We start from the raw sequence: 20,724 nt of genomic DNA, 5'->3' as shown, positions 1-20,724 counted from the left end.
GAGAGAGAGAGAGAGAGCGAGAGAGAGAGAGAGAGAGAGAGAGAGAGAGAGAGAGAGAGAGAGAGAGAGAGAGAGAGAGAGACAGGAGAGAGACAGGAGAGAGAGAGGAAAGAGACAGGAGAGAGAGAGAGAGAGAGAGAGAGAGAGAGAGAGAGAGAGGAGAGAGACAGGAGAGAGAGAGGAAAGAGACAGGAGATAGACAGGAGAGAGACAGGAGAGAGACAGGAGAGAGAGAGAGACAGGAGAGAGACAGGATAGAGACAGGAGAGAGAGAGAGACAGGAGAGAGACAGGGGAGAGACAAGAGATAGACAGGAGAGAGACAGGAAAGAGAGAGAGACAGGAGAGAGACAGGAGAGAGACAGGAGAGAGACAGGGGAGAGACAGGGGAAAGAGAGAGACAGGAGAGAGACAGGAGAGAGACAGGAGAGAGACGGGAGAGAGAGAGACAGGAGAGAGACAAGGGAGAGACAGGAGAGAGAGAGAGACANATGTCCTCGGTGTACCTGGCATGGTTCCTGCACAGCCGCAGCGAGCCTCTTTGGAGCCTCCGCCGGAGCAGAAGGAGCAGCAGTGGAAGGTCCCGACGTGATGCCTGAACTTCCTCTTCACATTCAGGGGAAACGGAGAGCCCTGCAGGACAGGAGAGAGACGGGAGAGAGATGGGAGAGAGACAGGAGAGAGACGAGAGAGAGACAGGAGAGAGACGGGAGAGAGACAGAGAGAGAGAGAGAGAGAGAGAGAGAGAGAGAGAGAGGAGAGAGACAGGAGAGAGATGGGAGAGAGACAGGAGAGAGACGGGAGAGAGACAGGAGAGAGACGAGAGAGAGACAGGAGAGAGACAGGAGAGAGATGGGAGAGAGACAGGAGAGAGACGGGAGAGAGACAGGAGAGAGACAGGAGAGAGAGAGGGGAGAGACAGGAGAGAGAGAGGGGAGAGACAGGAGAGAGACAGGGGAGCGAGAGACAGGGGAGAGACAGGGGAGAGAGAGAGAGAGACAGGAGAGAGACAGGAGAGAGAGAGAGACAGGAGAGAGACAGGGGAGAGACAGGGGAGAGAGAGAGACAGGAGAGAGACAGGGGAGAGAGAGACAGGAGAGAGACAGGGGAGAGACAGGAGAGAGAGAGAGAGACAGGGAGAGACAGGGGAGAGACAGGAGAGAGACGGGGGAGAGAGACAGGAGAGAGACAGGAGAGAGACAGGGGAGAGACAGGAGAGAGAGAGACAGGGGAGAGACAGGGGGAGACAGGAGAGAGACAGGGGAGAGAGAGACAGGAGAGAGACAGGAGAGAGACAGGAGAGAGAGAGAGAAAGGAGAGAGACAGGAGAGAGACAGGAGAGAGACAGGAGAGAGAGAGAGACAGGAGAGAGAGAGAGACAGGAGAGAGACAGGGGAGAGACAGGAGAGAGAGACAGGGGAGAGAGAGACAGGAGAGAGACAGGGGAGAGAGAGAGACAGGAGAGAGACAGGGGAGAGACAGGGGAGAGAGAGAGACAGGAGAGAGACAGGGGAGAGACAGGGGAGAGACAGGGGAGAGAGAGACAGGAGAGAGACAGGAGAGAGAGAGAGAAAGGAGAGAGACAGGAGAGAGACAGGAGAGAGACAGGAGAGAAACAGGGGAGAGACAGGGGAGAGACAGGGGAGAGAGAGACAGGAGAGAGACAGGAGAGAGAGGAGAGGGAGAGGGACAGGAGAGAGAAAGTGGGTCTCTCAAAACAAGCCAAATAAAAACTGAAAACACCTCAAACTGTCTTTCACTGATCAAGCATCCCAGACGGTAAATGTTACATCTGAGGCATCCTGTTGAATGATGTTTTTCCTGAAGAACATTTAGTCCACGCTGATTTAAATTTGTCAGGATGATGTTGGAAGCCCTGAGGCGGTACGCTGCGAGCTGCTGAGCCTCACTTCATATTCAAATATTCAAAACATGCCCTCTCCAGCTGCAACACATAATTAATAACTGTTTATATAGTTGTAATCGTGTGAAATGCCATTGCATTGATTTGAAACATGAATTGTTATTGGCTTATATGTTGACATCTCATCGAGTCAGTTTCGTACCTTGACATGTTGAGCTTTGACACACACCCACACTGAGTAGGCTCCCGTCTCTTCAGGTGTGTATGACACGCTGTAGGATCCATCGCTGTTGTCAACCACCGTGCTCTCCATTGTGCTGAAGGAAAGGAAAACACATCATCCTGTTAATACTACACAATATCATGGAGAACATTTTACAGATTTGTAATATTAAGAGCTCTGATTTCCTGCATTTTATCCCCTTTCTTAAGCTCAAATCTTTGCTGAGATCTGATTCTGAATCAGCTGATTCTTAGATCAAGGGAGATTTTTGAAACAATCTTTAGAAAAATTATTCTCCAACAATCAACCAGTGAACAACACAGATTCATATATATTGATATCCTATTTGCACAACAAATCAGCTACTACATAATGCTTTTGATCAATTACAGTTCAAATGACTTAAACCGTTTTCACTGTCTCCAAATGTGCTGATTATTTTTACTCCAAAAAACGAGGCGCCTGGGATGAAACTGAGATGAAACCAAGTGTGACTGTGTGCTTACTTAGTAACAGCTTGGCACTGGTTGCAGTATATTTTTACTAAAGTAATCACAAGAGATGTTGTGTGAGTAATTGTGGTTTAATAATGCACGTCACTCACATTACACACTGTAGATGGAGCACATGGCTGTGTGAGAGTTAATAAACTAAAAGGGCAGGCAGTCATGCATGCAAGCTGTTGAGGATAACTGATGAGGGTAATAACCAGATATTAATCAGACAACCTGGCGTTACCATTAATGGAATTAAACAGCTTTTTCTCTCGTTGATGAATGTTAAATTAAAGTGAAACCTGATCAACAGTTGTTATGTGCTTTTGGAGAGGCTGAAAGGGTGCAGCTCCTCCAACCAAAGTGATAAATATAGCACACTACACAGGTGGGGGGTGTTCTGTTGACCTGCTCTGAGCAGCTGGGTGTAAAAAAAAAAACCTTCACACCAAAACTGCAGTGTGTGGCTGGACTGTCAACCAACCTCACTGTGTCCCATGAAAATAGCACAAATTGTAGCCGTCACTTCCTCCCGGACACTTCACGTCACAATAGTCACACCCCTCACCATATCTAACATTTCTGGTTGCCCTTTATTTTTGTTTCATTAACCCCATCACTGAACATTTTAAGATCTGTATAACATTTCCATACATGTATAATGTATTTTTAAAACAAGAAAGTGTATTTGCTATCAATAATAATTAGAAAACGTATAATAATGATAATAATAATAATAAAATACAAATAATAATACTGACTAGGTTTTTCCGATCTACCAGAAACTAACTGACAGTTGCTGAAAAAATAAATTTTTATAGTCTGGTGGAAAGAAAAACATTATTATTTGCCCTTAGTTCATGCTGTAGAGAATTCCAAAGCAGAACATTTCTCAAAAAGCTTAAATGTCAGACTCTCACCAGTTTTTCTTCTCCTTGTGAACGATGCTGATCAGGACATGCTCTCCTCCTCGAGCCAGCTGCTCCCCCGCTGAGTCTCTGCACACCAACACGAAGAGACCCTGCTCCCCCTCAGTGCCCCTCTGCAGACCTGAGAGCAGTGAGGTGAGGTCAGAAGTCATGCACAGGTTGTAAACACAAGGGGCTGAAGGACAGATATACACAAACACTCCTATCATGGTTTAAAAGAGGCCCTATAACGCTCTTGGGGGTTTTACCTTTCCTGTAGTGTGTTATAAAGGCTTGTGTGCATGTTAATGGTCTGCAAAGGCTAAAATCCCTGTGTTCCCACCAGAGGGAGTTTCTCTCCCACACACATACCCCCAGCCTGAAAAGCTGGACTGAAAATGGACTCCTTTTATTACTTCAGGAACATAGTGACCTAACTATGTAACACTCTATATTGGCTAGTGCTCTACGTCTACGTGATAGGCTAAAGGGCAGGACATCACATTAAAGCATGTTAACATGGGCCCCTTTAAATGTGATCCCACACGTACTTCACAATAAAAGTGGCACTTCTGATACACCACAAAAGGAGACACTTCAATATTTGTCTACAAACTACAGTGACAAACAATCTCACACAAAACAACCTCCCACTGCTTACTGAAGCGACATCCCCTTTAAACATGTGCTGTTTGCAGTCAGTGTAAGTGACTCCAGGCCCAGCTGAGCTTCAGTGCTGCTGACCGGAGTTTTTCCAAACCCTCACATCATTACTTAGTGTTTCATTAACTTGTACCGCTGTGCCCCAGGGACACACTCGCTGAGGATATTCATCAGCTGCTGTGGCGTTAAAGCAAACATCATTTGTGTTCCTATGGATGATTTATGTTGTTTTGCATTTTCTTGTCAGAATATTAGCCGCAGGATAACTAACGATGGTTCACTTTGTATTTGTGTTATTATTCAGAGTTTTCCAGGAGCTGCAGGAGCGTCTCTTTAGACGCTGTAGGAGTTGCTAATGCTGCTTATGAAGCTACTAATTAAGTTTCTCCTCCGTCTATTTCTATAACAATACTCATGTTAATCTAATCTGTTTATGAAGCTATGTTTGCTAATACTGCACTGTAACTACTACTGCTTGCATCAATGGTGCTAATTCTGCTCATCCGTTTTATAAGAACTTGTGTGAAACATGTTCATTTGTTTTATTAATATGAGAGGATTTAATCTAATGTCTGCTTTAAAGAGGCCCAATTAAGCATTTTGTGGTTTTCTCTTTCCTGTTGTGTGTGATATATATCACAACAGAGACGGCCAGCTAACCAATCAGAGCAGACTGGGCTCTGGTTTCAGACAGAGGGTGAAAAGAGGTGCTGCAGCACAGGCAGTATCAGAAAAATAAAGAGCTTTTTGAACATTATTTAAGTATCCCGGTAATGTATGTTGCATGTTTTAAATGTATTGTATTTACTTACTGAAATGTGTTTTAGGTTGACTTTTAAAATCTGTCCAGGGACTACAGATGAAAAATAGCCTCTTGGCTAACTCTGGCACATTTACAGAAATGTTCATTAATGTGCACTGTCCCTAAAAAATGGAAGCATGGAAAACATGTAAAAATACGAATATAGACCTGAGAATGAGCGTAATTTGGCCCCTATAGGAAGAAACTGTGGCTGAATATTTAGCTGCAACTACATAAATCTAAACATATAAAGGAAGATGTTCCTCTGCGTTTTTGTTGCTATTAATCAAATATAGGATTGCTGGCAACAATTACAACCACTGCCATTGCTAAAGCCTCTTGCGACGACTACAATTACTGTCACTTGGACCAGTGGCCCATTACTACTATCGCTGCTGCTGCTAATGGGCGGGAATTATCTGTGAATTGATGTGTGTGTGCCTGCTAAGCCGAGTACCCAGCAGCTGTCGTCGCAGCTGTTCTGGCCCACATTTCACCTGTGCTGCACTCCAAATCCACCACTTTAAGCCCACTTATCACACAGAGGGGGTAATCGCCAGTGAGCCTCAGTGATTTCTGCTTTCTAATAGTCAACATAGAAATCTGGCCCTTATCTGCCACCCTTAAATAAAAGAGTCACACCACATAAAGATGATTGTGTGGGATAAAAGTTCACTTGGGAGGTACAAACAACTTAAAGCTGGCTTAATGTGATACCGTGGATTTATAAAGCACAATGCTACATAAGAAAAAGAGTAGTTACGAAAAGAAAGTGTGGATCAATTGAAAGTTTTCCGCTTTATATAGCTTTACACACACAGTTTGTTACTGTCAAAAGCTAACACCCAAACAAATACTTGACACAATACATGTCAACGAACAATACACTTTGACAGACAGAGGACTGAAAATCCTTATTTGCCGAGATTTCCCACTTCCTACACAGGTAAACACTACTTAAAGTGTTCCATTGAGGCACGCTGTTACACATCTGTGTGTGTGTGTGTGTGTGTGTGTGTGTGTGTGTGTGTGTGTGTGTGTGTGTGTGTGTGTGTGTGTGTGTGTGTGTGTGTGTGTGTGTAAACATCCCCTCAGTGCTTTCAGGCTTGTTGAGTCACCTCTACATTCCTCAGTCCCACAGGATCCTTTGAGCTGAAGCACCCAGGAAGGTAACAATTTAACTTCTACCAGGAACTCATGGGGGGGCGAGGGCGTCTACAATGACCCCCCCCATCCTGCTGCAAGTACTTCCACTGGGTGACTCCCACTAGAAATAGTTTGGGCATTCTTCCCTTCTGGCTAAATAGCCCCAGAGGAAAAGAGATATCTAACATATTAGATGCTCTGAACAACAAATGCATCCACGAAACTGAATGGATGATACATGATTTAAAAAAACGTGAACACTGTGATGACCAAGATTGTATTACTAAGTGTGTTAATAAAGTGTAATATTTATTTGTCTTATGGTTAAGTAATCACCAAATCACCTTCTTTATAGAGCCTGTCGATACCAGCCTAAAGCCAAATGGATTTATATCAAATTCAATAAAATAGCTACTTACTGAAAATATTGGAAATACATGATTTTCATTTCAATGTAATATTTATATACAAAGAAATGGAAAAAAATTTTTTAATATACTTTATTGTTATTTATTACTATGACCATTATGTGTATTTGTACGAACAGTATTCACTTTAATTCAAATGATGTCATGTTGACTGATGGACTTTATATTTAATCATTTATTTTAGCGTTGTCATGTACATTTTCTCTGCTGTTGAGTTTCTGTTGTTGTGGTTTTTTTGTGTGGAAAACGAATAAATACAATGGTGAAAAAAATAAATAACGAAACACCTGTGGTGTACCATCATGCTGACACAACTGCATGCATTCATTTGGTTTACCTTCTCCTTCGATGGTGCACTTGCTGAGGTCCACCGTCTTGGCGTGGATCACCCCGACCACCGGGAAGCCCCCCACCTCCCCTGCCGGCTCCCAGGACAGGAAGCTGATGCTGCTGCCGTCGTCGAGGGCGACAGCCTCTGGGGGGGGGTCGTAGCTGCTCTCTGCCAGGCTGGTCAGTCTCCTCAGAGTCACTCCTTTAGCGCTCAGGATCTCAGCGTCTGACCCACAGCTCAGCAATCTCTCCGCAAACTCCACACTGCCGCCGACGTCCAGCAGAGCCTGCTGCAGCTGCGCCTGCTGCAGGTGGAGCTGGTTCCTGTCGGACAAACACTCAGTGAATAACAAGCAGCTTCTGAACTGTGAACCAAGGGGGCATGTTGATATATATTAAAGTGAAAGACGCAGTACATTCTTCTATGAAAATACAGCCTGCCTTATGTTTCTTGAACTTTTTCTAAACACCTTCTTACATAACCTTCCTTCTCACAATCCATTAATTTCTTGAAAGAAATATTAGTTTCTCATTACTTTTCTGAAAACTTCTCATAGGGTGTGGTTTTCAGAATGAATTTATTATCTCTTAGTCAATTCACAGAAGCACATTTTCATACTGAGCATGACATTTCATATCTTTACATTAGAAATTAAAGTAATCGTTGCAGATTCAGACCCTGAGTTGAGATTGAAAGCAAGATGTATTGATATTATTACCACAGAACCATACTTACTTGTAAAGTAAGGGTGTCATTTACTTGCCATAATAATAATGTAATCATTCGTACCTGCGTTGGACTCGGAGCTCCTCCAGGCGGTGCAGCAGAGAGAGACAGTGAGCCTCCACAGCGCTGGCGTAAGCTCGAGCAAACGCCCTCACTTCGTTCGCTGTTGCATCCACCCGTTCCTTCAAAGCCTCCTGGGATATTTCCACCTGTAGCACAGTGGAAAGAATGTCTTATGTTCTGTTTGTGTTGCGTGCCAACTTTTTAAAGCACTTTGAGCTACATCCTGTGAATGAAAGAGGTATACAAACACAGCTTTATCATTATAAACAGTTTGTTACTTGACAGCACTTAAAGGTGGCATAGGTGGTGATTCAGCCTGTTTATAAGTATGTTTTATAAAGTGATTTAAAGATGAAACTGATTTTGCAAACTTCAAGAAGTTTGTTCCACAGTAACAGAGAAAGTAAAATGTTAAGTCGTGAGCCTAGAGACAAGGCTCAGTGCACTTTCCCTTTTCTAAGCCCAAGTCTGAATGAACCCCACTCTGTTGCACCTTCAGCATGGAGTCCTTCAGGCGCTCCATGCGAGGTCGCAGGCGCACCGTGACCAGCTCTCGGATGCTGTCTCCATGGCGATTGATCACATTTTGAGTGGGGCAGCAGCGGTGGTCTCGGTGCAGCGTGGCGGCACACTCCAGACAGACGGGGAGGTCGCAGGGCTGGCAGAAGAGCCGCAGCTCCTGACCCGGGTGCAGGCCGCAGAGGACGGGCCGGCTCAGAGACCCGCCGGACTTCAGGTCCTGCAGACTCTGGACGGAGTGAGACGCCGTCCGCTTCTGACGCCTGCAGACAGAGAGAGATAAACAAACATGTCTGTATGTTAGAGAAAAGGTCAAGTTCAAAGTCCGATGTGATAGAAACTTTCTTTACAACAAAGGGGTTTAACAACAAGTGTCACACCCAAACAATAAACAAAAATTACAGGCAAAGATGGATTGGTGGAAGAAGTATGCAGATTGCTTTATTAGCTACCAATATATTAATTTCAAAATACTTAATTATGAGTAAAAGTCAAGATTCAAAAAGTTAACTTAAGAAAAAGTACAGAAGTATTGTCAGCTAAACGTTACGATGAAATACTCATTCCGAAAAATGCTTCCATATGTGTACGTTATTATTAGATTAGATTGTAAATATTGGGGCCACAAGTATAATTTTACTGTTCTGTTAGTTACACAAACTATGTTTGGGACTTTCTTTCTTAACTTGTTGTAAAGTAATAGATATTTTTCCTTTTTCTACCTCAAACTGTTAATCCATTGGTTTAATCTTTAGAGATGCAAAATGTTTAAGTTTAACACATGCCTTTTTTAATGCAAAATTTGAATCTGAAAAGTAAAAAAAAATATTTAAGTCATTCTTTCCCAATAATGTGTAGGGGTATGAAGTTGCATCAAATGGAAATATAGTCAAGTTAAGTAAAATACAAGGAATTCAGAATCTCCTTATTTACTTATAACCGCTGCCAAGAAGAAGTTTGGCAGCAGAACTACTACAACCTCGATTACCGAGCATAAAAACAGTAAAAGGTAACATAACATAATTAATAACAGAATACATGTAGTGGTTTGACACTCCTACCTGTGCGCCTGGCAGCAGAACTCGCACAGGTTGAAGCAGCAGACTTCACAGCGGCTCTCCGCGCCTCCTTCGCCGCACAGGTCGCACCCCAGCGGGCCGTCCGTCACCAGGGTCTCCAGGAACACTTCGTCCAGAGCCAGGTGGTCGGTGCTCAGCCCGGCCGGTCCCGACGGGGGGAGATCCACCTCGGAGTCGCAGTCGGGACAGAGAACCGTGACGGTGACGGCGGCGTGCTCCTGCCGCTCCGCCGTGTCGCCCTCGCGTTTTTCCGCACTGCGCGAAGACAACGAGAAGGGCTCCAACTGAGCGATACAGTCCGAGCAGAAGGTGTGCAGGCACGGGAGGATTTTAGGGTCCCGGTACAACCGTTTACAAACGTTACAAACCGCCTTCGGATTCACTAAGGCTGAGTTTTGTTCATGCTCCAAGTTTAATGTTTGCTGCTCCGGGCTTTCTGTCTGCTCGGGCTGAGACATTGTGTTTCTGGAGAGTGGTGGAGCAGCAAACAAACCACTGAACACCACCAGAGACCCACCGAGCTACACAAACCCGTCAGGACCGAAAACAAACTTCAGGCTGCAAAACGTATGAAACTAACACTACACGTTGTCTACACTGGGATAACAAACATGGTTTAATTCCCCTCACTGATTTAAATCCCACCGGACAGTCCAACTTTTTTTCAGTAAAAGTTAGGCTGCGTTCACTGCACCCTGGGATATTTGACACCTCATTGACTGACAGACCAATAGGAAGCCTCTCATAAACTATGGGGTGGGGTGGTCCAAACACTTTCAGGACTCTCTGTCTGGGACTCTGACTGTCCCCATCTACTGGCAGGACAGGGCGATACGTTTTCAATAGGATGGAGATTGTTAACCGAAGGCTGCTGTAATAAAAAAGGTGTTTCAATTTGGGATTAATAAAGTACATTTGATGTATTGATGTTTGCAAGAAGCTATTCTGTTGCCAGATATAATCAAACTTTTTCCACTAATGCTTTGTTCAAGTTTTGCAAAAAACAAACAAACAGCTAAAACATTGTATTGATAATTAGTATTAATTGTTAAGAAATTGCTGAGTTTTTTAAAAAAGGCTGCTAAATCTTCTAGACATCTTACATTTAGAAAGAAAATCGTCCATGTGAAAATATTTTCGTTGCTGAATTTATTAATGAACTTAGCAAAACTAACAATAGGTTATTCAATTGATAGAAGAAAAACCTTTCTATGGTTCTAGGTCATTATATAAGCTGACCTTTTATACATTGTTTCACTAATTTATGACATTCTTCATATTATTTTTCTGGAGTTTCTCTACATGATCTAATCCATTTTACAGATGGTCAAAAAGCAACTCAAGATAATGGGAATAGAAATATTTATTGACAAATACTGTAATACACATGACAATTTCACTTTAAACATTTAGATCTGAGAAAATGTTGCTTGAGAAAATGTACCACAAGAATTACATTCTGTTACACGGTAACAACACCCACATCAATAAAGAAAACAAAAACAAACGGCATCATCTTTAGAAATGACAGATTATATGTGTTTTGAATTTGCCTAATATCTGTATTTAATTGTTATGGGGATGGATTCAGAGGTCTAAACACAAACAATTTTGAATTAATACTTTCGTTGAGTTCTCTCACTGAATGCAACACTCACACACAAGGAGAATCATACCAAGATGGAGTGTGTGTGTGTGTGTGTGTGTGTGTGTGTGTGTGTGTGTGTGTGTGTGTGTGTGTGTGTGTGTGTGTGTGTGTGTGTGTGTGTGTGTCTGTGTGTGTGTGTATTTAGGTTATAGAATACATGCAGAGGACAGTGGTCATAATGCTCAGATAAGTTGAAGCAAATGGGATTGATGCTGCGCTGTAGATAAAGTATGTGTTCCCTGAAACATCAGAATCTGGAAATGAATAAAGGAGATTCAGTTAATAATCAATATATATAATGATTTGTTGTATTTTCATGTAATGTTGTCTTAAGATGTTGCCTTTGCTTCACTATTACAACAAATTAGCATACATCAGTGAATGTATTATAACTTTTGTGCACAAATGTTTCTTAGATTTAATTAATCAGTGTTTCTCTTCCATGAAGTTAAAGGACTCGCTAGAGACACAATGATATAAGAAAATGGCCAAAACTAAAGCAGGGGCTGAACAATTCTGACTTCAGTCCGAAAGTTCAGAAAAGGACTTTTAAATCCTACATTTCCCACAATGCAACTCATTAAAGTCCTATTATTACAAACTCCCAGCCTAGTAATTGCTCTCAAGCTCCACACTAAAATGCTTTAAACAGTCTCTTTGTCACAGAAGACATGTGTATAATCAGCGTGTTACGGCTTTAAGTGTCCCTAGTGAAAAAATATAATATTTTGGACATGGGCAACTTTTAGTGACATTTGTCCCTAATGTTCGATTTTTTGAGGCGTTTACACAATCAAACTCTTTTTTTAAACTCCCTTTATTGATTTGTGGGCCAAATGTCTTGGGAGCGATTATTCCCTTGCCCCAAAAATGATTTCTCACACTAAATATCTAGCATAATCAGACATTTCTGTAAAAACATGGCATGAGGTGATAATGTCAGATTACCTGTAGCAGTAGAGACGGCGGTCACCAGGTCGTTCTGGATGCTGCAGGTGTAGGTCTGGCTGACGTTGACTGGCTGCAGTGCGCTGACTAAGCTAAAAATCCCTGCAGAGTTTTCTTCGAAGTTTGTGATTCCACTCAGGACCTGTCCGTCATTGTTAGACCACGTCACCGTGGGTTTAGGGAGCCACCTGCTCGCCACAGCAGTCAGGACGCCGTTTGAGAATTTAAATGAGGGGGCTGAAAATGCTGAGACAAAAAAAAATTAATCCATGCTGCAATGTGCATTTTCCAAGGTGTGTTAATAGTTTACAGTTGTAAAACAAGGTTTTAAATTACCAAAAAAGAAAGAAAATTAAGTATAATTAAAAATGTTTACAATACAGTCTAAGAGAATAGTAAAAGAAAACACTCAAATATAATATTTCACTGCCATATTTAGTAAGTAGGGCAGTGGGTTGGTAGATAAACACTTTATAAAAAGTAGAAAACACACTTTAATTTATGCTAACGTAAGTTCTGTTCAGTTATTAATCAACATCTGTTACACACAATGACAATATGAGAAAAGTGGTTGTTATACTGTACATCAATTAACACTTAAGATATAAATTAAGGTAAGGTAAGATAAGATAAGATAAGACAAGATAAGATAAGGTAAAATAAGATAAGATAGGTCAAATAAGAAAATATATGATAAGATTAGATTAGATATGGTAAGGTGAGATAAGATAAGATATTCTTTACTGATCACAAATTAGGTGGTTGTTTTGTCACAGCAGCAGGCAAACAAGGCATTGCAACCTGTATTGAAGGCACTTAATTAAAGGGAGATGGAGCAGGATTTGGCGGCTTCTAGCATGGACAACAAAACGTATTTTCTGCTGCCGTCTATTAAAGTGTGATACAAACTATCAAAAGTGGACAAACTATCAAAAGTGGACATACTGCTTATAAATGCTAAAAAAACGTACCTTAAGGTTAGGTGTGTTTCAATGTTGTCAGAGAGATCTATTTGAAAAGTAAACACTCATTGAAACCAGAAAGACGAGTCCTCTTACCTCCGGTTCTCAGGTTGATGTCGACCTTCCCCCCTCCCGCAGAGGAGCTGATGCTGCAGGAGTACTCCCCCGCGTCACTGCCTCTCACCCTCCTCAGCAGCAGGGAGGCGTTCCCCGAGAGTAAAGCATCGGGGAAGAGTTGAGTCCTCCCTTTAAACTGGGAGTTCTGGTCACTGAGTTTTGGAGCTCCGTCCTCATACTGGTACACAAGTCCCGTCACCCCCGTCTTCTGCCAGCTCACTGACACACCCTTCAGCCGGGCGTTCTGACTGTCTGAGTCCAGATAGCAGCTGAGGAGGGCATCTTCCCCGAGGTTAGCTATGGCCATCTTGTCTTTGCTCAGAACCTCCGTAGACCCAACTGAACCAGGCACAGACACATTATAGAGAATATCCTGATTATTAGCTTATTTAAAGGTCTCCTATTTTGCTATTTTTAGGCATATATTATGGGTCTTAGATATATACAAATATATACAAAACATGTCTATGATGTGTTTTGCTCAAAATACCAAACAGATCATGCATTTTAGACATCCCTCATGTCCCTCTGTTCCAGGCTTGTTAGAGAACTGCTGATCTGGGTCCTTAACTTGAAAAAAAACAAACAAGGGGGAGCTTGTGCCTGCTCAGAATTCTACGAGATACTCAGCTAAATAATGCCGTGATTAAACACATCAAGGATTATATCTGAAACAGTATGGTGCTCAAATGCTTTTTCTCTTGCCGGTTTACCACAAGGTGAGTTCCTTTTTTTATTTCCAGCTTTTTTACACATTCTGGGTATTTCTCAATGTCGAGGACGCTTCCTTGGTAGGACATGTCTTCTGAGTCAGGTCCTTCAGAGGCTAGGCAAGAATCCTTCCTGGCATTCGGAAAATGAAGAATGGGACAGGCTAGCAAGTGTGCAGGTGTGTTATTATGAGAGGCCCCACCTTACATTTTCAGCCACAGATTTTGGGAAATTGGTCCGTGCGCAAAGCATTGTGGGGATTTTAAGACCGCGGAGGATACACATGTGCAGCCTCGAAATTTCTCGCTACGAAGGACGCCAGGCTCGGTAGAATTCCAAGGAGGCTGGACATTGGAACAGTCCTTCGGCGGGACACGATGACGTAGCATCCTTGAAATAGTGGCTCTGGAGCATCCTTCCTTGACATTGAGAAACACCCCCTCTCTCCAGTAAAGGTTAGCTCTGAGTGAGTGTTAGCGATGCCTGCTAATGTAAACAAAGACCATATTACAGTCGGGCATTGTTTCTGATAACAACGTTTCTGCCGATAGTGCCGTGGGTCCACATTGCCGATATTACGTAATATCGGCCGCAAATCTGGATCAGCTCCGTTGTACCCCCGTTTTTAGAGATTTGGGTACGGAGGAAAAGAGAGAGAGTTTTATTTTCTGACACTTTGTGAGTTCCCTGACACACCGGGGACACACATTTCTATTTCTAATTTCTATTTCTAAAATATTTTAAAAAAAAGAAAATTAAATATAATATTTATATAAAAGACATCAAAAAGTGCATTTGGCATGATAGGTCCCCCTTAAGTCCCATGTTTTGGTATAAATGTCAGGTTTCTAAAGGATTTCTTAAAGGTTAGGGGCTCAGTCTTTGAAATGTGTCATAAAACAATATTCACTCAGAAGCTAATTTATTGATCACTGACAGGTTATCTTTTCTGTCCTAACTGGCTGTGAATTGCTCTCTTCCACAAGGGATTTTAATGTAAAACCTATGAACAAATCATGAAAAGGACAACCTCAAAAAATATAATAGGGCCCCTTTTAAAAAAGGCAGATCAGCCATAGCTAAAGGGAGTGATTTAAATATGTTTTGTTGTGAATTTAATGTGGAAAAAGCTCTATATAAAACCTGAGCCTTAAGAATCATACATATATCACAACATGTGGTGCAATTGCTTATTAGCAAATATCTACACTGAAATATTAAAACTTTTCTTGATTCTGCTTTTGCTTCTGTGTTGATAACCTGATAATCAGTAACATACTTATTAATCTTTTGCAGGGGTTGTAACAATACCCTTCGACTGGAAATCCAAACGTTACCCAATCCATTTTGTGGCCAAAACTTTATAAAACCATGTCTACATTGAATACAAAAAAGGAAGTGAAAAGGAACAAGCCACGTGTTTTCATCTCCCATGAGCATAAGTTCCCATGGCTGTCTCGACAAATAAGGTCTTAGATTGAAATTCAGCTTCACTTGAATGTAGACACAGAGGGTTTTAAACACAGCATGAACACACCCATGTATCAGGTGTGAGGATACATTAATAAATGATAAGAGGATCTCCTAATGAACAGTCTTACCTGTCAAGGCCAGGGCTAAAATGAGGATGATGACAGCCGTGAATAAAATGATGAGGGTAACCATACTGCAAGAGAAACAAAAACACAGGAAAGAGTAAGAAGAGGTCATAATGCAACCTTGAGCTAAAATCAATTTAACAATCATTTTAAAGAAGTTTATATGTGTATCAGTAAAATGCATTCAAAGCGTCAACGGTAAAAGTATTCATCCTGCAGAGAAATTACATATATATATATATATTACCCTGTGACTGACGGAATTATTTTAACTCTGAAGTATGCTAGTACGGGGTCACAAAATAAATCTGTGGGGTTGTGAAAAGATGATTTTTAAGTCTAGAAGGAACTGTTGGTTGAAACAGCCGAAAATGTTGAGAACCACCTATTTAATATCAAACAAACCTATTTAATGAAATAATATGGATTAGAAGGAGAGGTAAATAATGAATAAAGTACAAGTACATAGCACTCCAGTACAAACTTTGGGTAAATATACTTGACACTGTAACTAACTAAATGTTTCCAGTATTGAATCAACATCAATAAAGAAAAGTGGTGTTATGTAAGTACCTTTATTCTAGTATTGTTCTTAAATACCATACATTTTAAGTTACAATATACTTCTACTCCACTACATTGTAGGAGGAATAAAGTGCACTTTACTATTTATTTAATAACCATAGTGATACACTTTTACGTACAATAACTGATAGACGTGATGCAGTACTCTATCTACACATTCAAGTTATTATAAGTGGCTCAACATTGACATACGAGATCAAAATGCTCTTAAATGCATTGGCTAGTGATTAAAAACAAAATAATGTAATATTCTTTTATTATATAATGCTGTGAGGAGACATCCTGCATAATGAGTACTTTTTCTTTTGATATCATAAGTACAATTGATTGATTATATTCATTATATATTTTTGTGCTTTAGATCCAATTCAGGATTCTTTGTTTCATGAAGTATTTTTGCAACCCTATCATTTCTACCACAAGTAAACAATCTGATACTTTCCAGAAGTCCACACCTGTAGAAAATGATCTGCCCAAGGGAAGCCATGTCTGCTGAAGAAACGTCTCAAGAAGAACTCAAAATTAAATCCTGGTGTTAAGTCAAAAGTCAAGTCATAACCTTCCTCCTAAATATCCTCCATTCCTGAAAAATAATCCACACACACTTCTGCCAAACAGAGTTGTTCTACTTCCACAGAGTGACAGTCTGCTGTTTGGCCTTCCTCGCAGCACTTTAAAGAAAACGCCATGAGTAAATATTACCTTTAAGGCGTGGGCTGTCGTCACGGCAGCTCATTTATCTAATTAAAACGAAGGTGCATGCTACTTATTACCAAGCGAAGCCACCATCGATTCAGTAGCTTGTTTCCCAGAGTGGTGTTTTGTTGAATATGTTGTAAAAATGTGTAAAGTTTACTGTATGACATGGATTACGTTCTTATATAGTATTGGCTGCTGCTGGCTGCCATTTTATCAAGATAATCAGCATGCACAATCGCTAAAGAATGATAAGTACCCTGGGTTTCCTCCAATAATTTACTCAAGGTGGAGAAAATGTCAGTGTGTCACGGTGAAAATGAGTCATAGATGACCACCAGCAGGTATGACATTCAAACTATTCAATGAAGGCATGAACAAATTTAATTATTCTAAGTTTAACAGCTTTTTCTATGGAAACGTTCACACCATATAAAGCATTAACCCAATACACAAGTGAATAAAAATACATATATTAAATTAACATCTATTTTTGTTGGATCCCTTGAGATTGGAATACTTACTTCACACAGCGATGTCATGGTAAACAAAATGAAAGGCATACTATAATATCATATTTCTAAGCAAAACCAACTTAAGAGTTTTGGACATTTTTTACAAAATAAACTATTTAAAATAGGGATCAATTCCCGTGTTTCAAACAACCTGGTTTGATTGCAAATATGCTGATGCTGCAGGGAGAGAAAGAAACAAACACAATCAGCATCGGAAAGCACTGAAAACATGTACGGGATACCTCATTGACCACTGAAAATGTTTGCCAACCATCAAGTCTGCATGTGACAGATGTTGTGAAATATGCCCTCAATGCAATAAAGCGATGGGAAACAAGAAGTGGCATTAATTAAAATAAACTCTCAGACAAGAAGTTCATTTCCAACAAAGAGAGCAGTGACAGAAGCTGATTGTTATAGTTTCTGAACTCTCACCCTTTTTGATTTTAACTAAATGTTCCAAACATTTATTGTGAGAGTGCTATCATCGTTCAATTACCCATAATGATTAACCAATCAGGACACAGGATACTTCAATGTTGACCCCTATTTAACCTAAACCTTAAGACACAGACACAAGGTTACCCACACTAATATCGGTCTTAAAATAAATGCTAATTCGGTGATTTCCCCCCCCCCCCTTAAAACCTTCCTTTGGGCCAGGGGCATGAAGTGTGTGTGTGTGTGTGTGTGTGTGTGTGTATGTGTGTGTGTGTGTGTGTGTGTGTGTGTGTGTGTATGTGTGTGTGTGTGTGTGTGTATGTGTGTATTTGTGTGGTTGTGAGGCGTGCCCTACTTCACTAAGCACGATTGTTAGCAAGCGGCTAATCATCACATAGCGGTCTATAGCCAATTAAAAATGAATGTTTTTATGTCATCACCACTAATTCCACGTTTTGACCCAGGTGTCCCATCTATGTGATTATTTTGTATTATGTCTGTTGTCATTTTACCGTTGTTCCATCATTGTGCGTTCGCTAACGTCTTTATTTTCACATGCCAATCGACTCCACAATCGACACAACTCCCATTGACAAATGTCGACAAACATGGCAACATTTATGTTTAAAGCAATATTTCAGGAATTCTGCCAACATGCTTTCTTTTTGAAGGTCAAATGACAAAGTTGACAACCCTGTGCATGAACTTTCACAACATGTTAAACTACTCCTTTAGTGATGTAAATAGTACCTTAAGAAAATGTATATTAATAAAGATAATATCACCCATGTATTATATTTGTTTTAACATGATTGTAAAATTAACAGTGAAAATAACTAGCAGACCAAATGAGGATGTCGTGGATCTGGGAAAATCCTTCATTATTTGAGAAGTGAAATAAGAATACGGCTATAAAGTGCTGAGGGCTGGCACTTTGTGGTTAACATTTCTCATCCAAAAGTATTTAAAGGCAAAATGTAATGCAGAACATTCGGGCTGACACCTTTTTACCCAGAGAGAGCACCTGTTAGAACAAATCTATTTTTTATCTTCTATTAAGAAATAGAAGATAACTGGATCTGGAGATCCGGAGCTGACCCAAAATATCTCACAACTGAGCAATTCTCTTTCAGCCAGCATGCCTCTTCATTTTTCTCAGAACCTCTTGGATCTGATAACTAATGCTCTGAGTACTTTCCTGGCGATAGTTGTCTTTTTGACCCTGCAGTACATACTAGACATGGATTTTGCATGCTCATGCAGCCACACTACGAGTATACATTCTGGGGGTGTACTGTACATGGTGGCGCCTCCTGTGTTCCTCACCTGGGTTGTCAACGTGATTGAGTCTCTCCAAACAAGGCAGATTTTTTCAAGGCGGCAAACACTTATTCACAACAAGTACTGCAGATTTTGTGTTATGCAGCTTTTCAGCTTTTTCAGTCTGAATGGTGTATGGGCAGCTACTGTTCTGGTTGATGGAGATTGGTACTTTTGCCTGATGACGAACCACAATGGATCTCAGGTTGGAATTCCTTGCAAAGAAAAGCTGGACCACGAGGATGAACTTGTTAAAGCCCATTATAAATCTCAATCTATGGTAAGTAACAGCAGGCAGCACTCAAATATGTTGAAATAAAACACATGTTGTCATATATTATGTTATAATGTAGACAGTCTACAGTGTAGAAACATTTTATTTGACCACATTTGTTTTCAATAAATGTATCCATCCAAGGATTTTACATTATTGTTCAATTTAAAGAACGTTATTGTTATTTTATCTATTATTTTTAAAGTTTTCAATGGTTTTCTATTGGTACACTTCGCAAAAACTCAAATTTGCAGATGCAATATATGATACATTAATATTAAATGTCACATTAGTCCAAATAAAAAAACTCAGGAAGTTATCAAAGTTAATTATTATTACTAGGAATAATGACAGGAAAACAGTTTTTTTGTCTTTGCTCTAGTTTAAAGCTAAACTGAAATAAGGTGATGTTTATTTGCAAATGTCACAATGTAACTATCAATCATATCCGATCAAACCACATGAATAGACTAGTTTGATGTTAAACTTTTTATACATAATGAAACACTAAGGATGTTTCATTGTAACACATAATAGGCCACTTAAAGGTGGGGTAGGTAAGTTTGAGAAACCGGCTCGAGACACACTTTTTGTTATATTCCATGGAATGCTCTTAACATCCCGATAGCAATGAATATCTTAAGTGCTTTGACAAAAAATACATAAAAAAATGTCATCTGTGGAAGCCGTAGAGCTGTAAAAAGCATGACCAATCATCTGAGCCGGCCCGGTTAAAATAACTGGATGGCCTACCTGCCTGTCAGCCTTCCATCTGTGCACAAACTTATCTCGTGCCCTCATTGGTCATGTGCGTGTTTGTGTGTTGGGGGAGGGGCTCTGTAAGGAAGTGGCAGATTTCTTCCGGCTGTGTATTTTCAAATTCTAGCGCACTCAAGCTGGTTTCTCCAAAATTATCTACCCCACCTTTAAGTTTTACCTAAGTTTGACCCAAATTGAAGCTTGATTGAAACCACAAATGAAACCTACAGCTATCAAAGTTTAACTTTTTTTTCTCCAGGAAATTGGCTATTTTGTATTGGCCGGTGTACTTGCTTTTTGGATTGGTGTTGAATTGATGACATTCTGTTGTGGAGGGAAGAACTACTGCAGGGGCCTCTTCAAGCAGTGTAACACGCCTTTCTACAAAATAGTATATGAAATTCGCGTGGAAGAGGAAGCAAGAAGCCATTTGCAGGACGAGCTAACCGAGATGGCAAAAGAAAGAGCAAAAGCAATCTGTAAACCACACCTTGATAAAAATAAGCTTGGAGATAAGCAATCTAGGACCAAACTCCCCGGTTGGTTGAGACACGCAGGATTACTAAGAAGGACCAAACTCCCGGTTGGTTGAGGCACGGAAGGACCCCACTAACAAGGACCAAACTTCCCCGGTTGGTTGAGGCACGAAGGACTACTACTAAAGTAGAAGATCTGGTTTAAAATTTACGCAAAACTTTCTTTCGGCAAAAAGAATGACTACTTACAAGGACCAAACAGGTAGACACCAGGAAGAAGACTTTGGCCAACCAGGATTCCCAACCAGGAGTCCACCAAGGAGTCCAACCAGGAGTCCAACCAGGAGTCCAACCAGGAGTTTACATTTCCCAACGCTATAAAAGGTGGTCCGAAGACTTCGGAACAACAACTAGAGTAACAAATAATGA

At 40.9% G+C, this 20,724-nt stretch overlaps 2 protein-coding genes across 2 annotated transcripts in view; both read right to left on the bottom strand.

The window, feature by feature from the left end:
* The window catches only part of trim45 (tripartite motif containing 45), a 14,293-nt gene extending 4,396 nt beyond the window's left edge, over positions 1 to 9,897 (bottom strand). Inside the window, exons 1-7 of the mRNA XM_010769488.1 lie at positions 9,228 to 9,897; positions 8,141 to 8,429; positions 7,648 to 7,793; positions 6,865 to 7,181; positions 3,501 to 3,630; positions 2,066 to 2,180; positions 506 to 632 (exon numbers count right to left, since the gene is read on the bottom strand). Of these exons, the coding sequence (XP_010767790.1) occupies positions 506 to 632; positions 2,066 to 2,180; positions 3,501 to 3,630; positions 6,865 to 7,181; positions 7,648 to 7,793; positions 8,141 to 8,429; positions 9,228 to 9,703 (1,600 nt within the window). The 5' untranslated portion in view covers positions 9,704 to 9,897. The remainder of the gene's footprint in view (positions 1 to 505; positions 633 to 2,065; positions 2,181 to 3,500; positions 3,631 to 6,864; positions 7,182 to 7,647; positions 7,794 to 8,140; positions 8,430 to 9,227) is intronic.
* A 1,074-nt stretch (positions 9,898 to 10,971) lies between these two features.
* On the bottom strand, positions 10,972 to 16,418 carry vtcn1 (V-set domain containing T cell activation inhibitor 1). The gene is made up of 5 exons (XM_010769498.1): positions 16,270 to 16,418; positions 15,233 to 15,297; positions 12,900 to 13,259; positions 11,842 to 12,087; positions 10,972 to 11,147 (listed from the first exon to the last, which is right to left on the bottom strand). The coding sequence occupies exons 1-5, from the start codon at positions 16,299 to 16,301 to the stop codon at positions 11,035 to 11,037; spliced, it is 816 nt and encodes a 271-aa protein (XP_010767800.1). The 5' UTR covers positions 16,302 to 16,418; the 3' UTR covers positions 10,972 to 11,034.
* Positions 16,419 to 20,724: the final 4,306 nt, after the last annotated feature.

Source organism: Notothenia coriiceps, unplaced genomic scaffold (assembly GCF_000735185.1).
Source record: "Notothenia coriiceps isolate Sejong01 unplaced genomic scaffold, NC01 NC01_scaffold00000339, whole genome shotgun sequence".
NCBI lineage: Eukaryota > Metazoa > Chordata > Actinopteri > Perciformes > Nototheniidae > Notothenia > Notothenia coriiceps.
The sequence above is the reverse complement of the archived record's forward strand: the minus strand, read 5'-3'. Positions and strand labels throughout refer to the sequence as shown.

What these genes read in the sequence shown, in the direction of transcription:
- vtcn1 (XM_010769498.1), bottom strand. Translation starts at nt 16,301, where the DNA reads ATGGCTTCCCTTGGGCAGATCATTTTCTACAG. An exon ending in TTTAGCCCTGGCCTTGACAG is followed by an intron (nt 13,260 to 15,232) that starts GTAAGACTGTTC and finishes TGCCTGGTTCAG; the next exon opens with TTGGGTCTACGGAGGTTCTG. An exon ending in CGCCGTCTCTACTGCTACAG is followed by an intron (nt 11,148 to 11,841) that starts GTAATCTGACAT and finishes ATTCATTTCCAG; the next exon opens with ATTCTGATGTTTCAGGGAAC.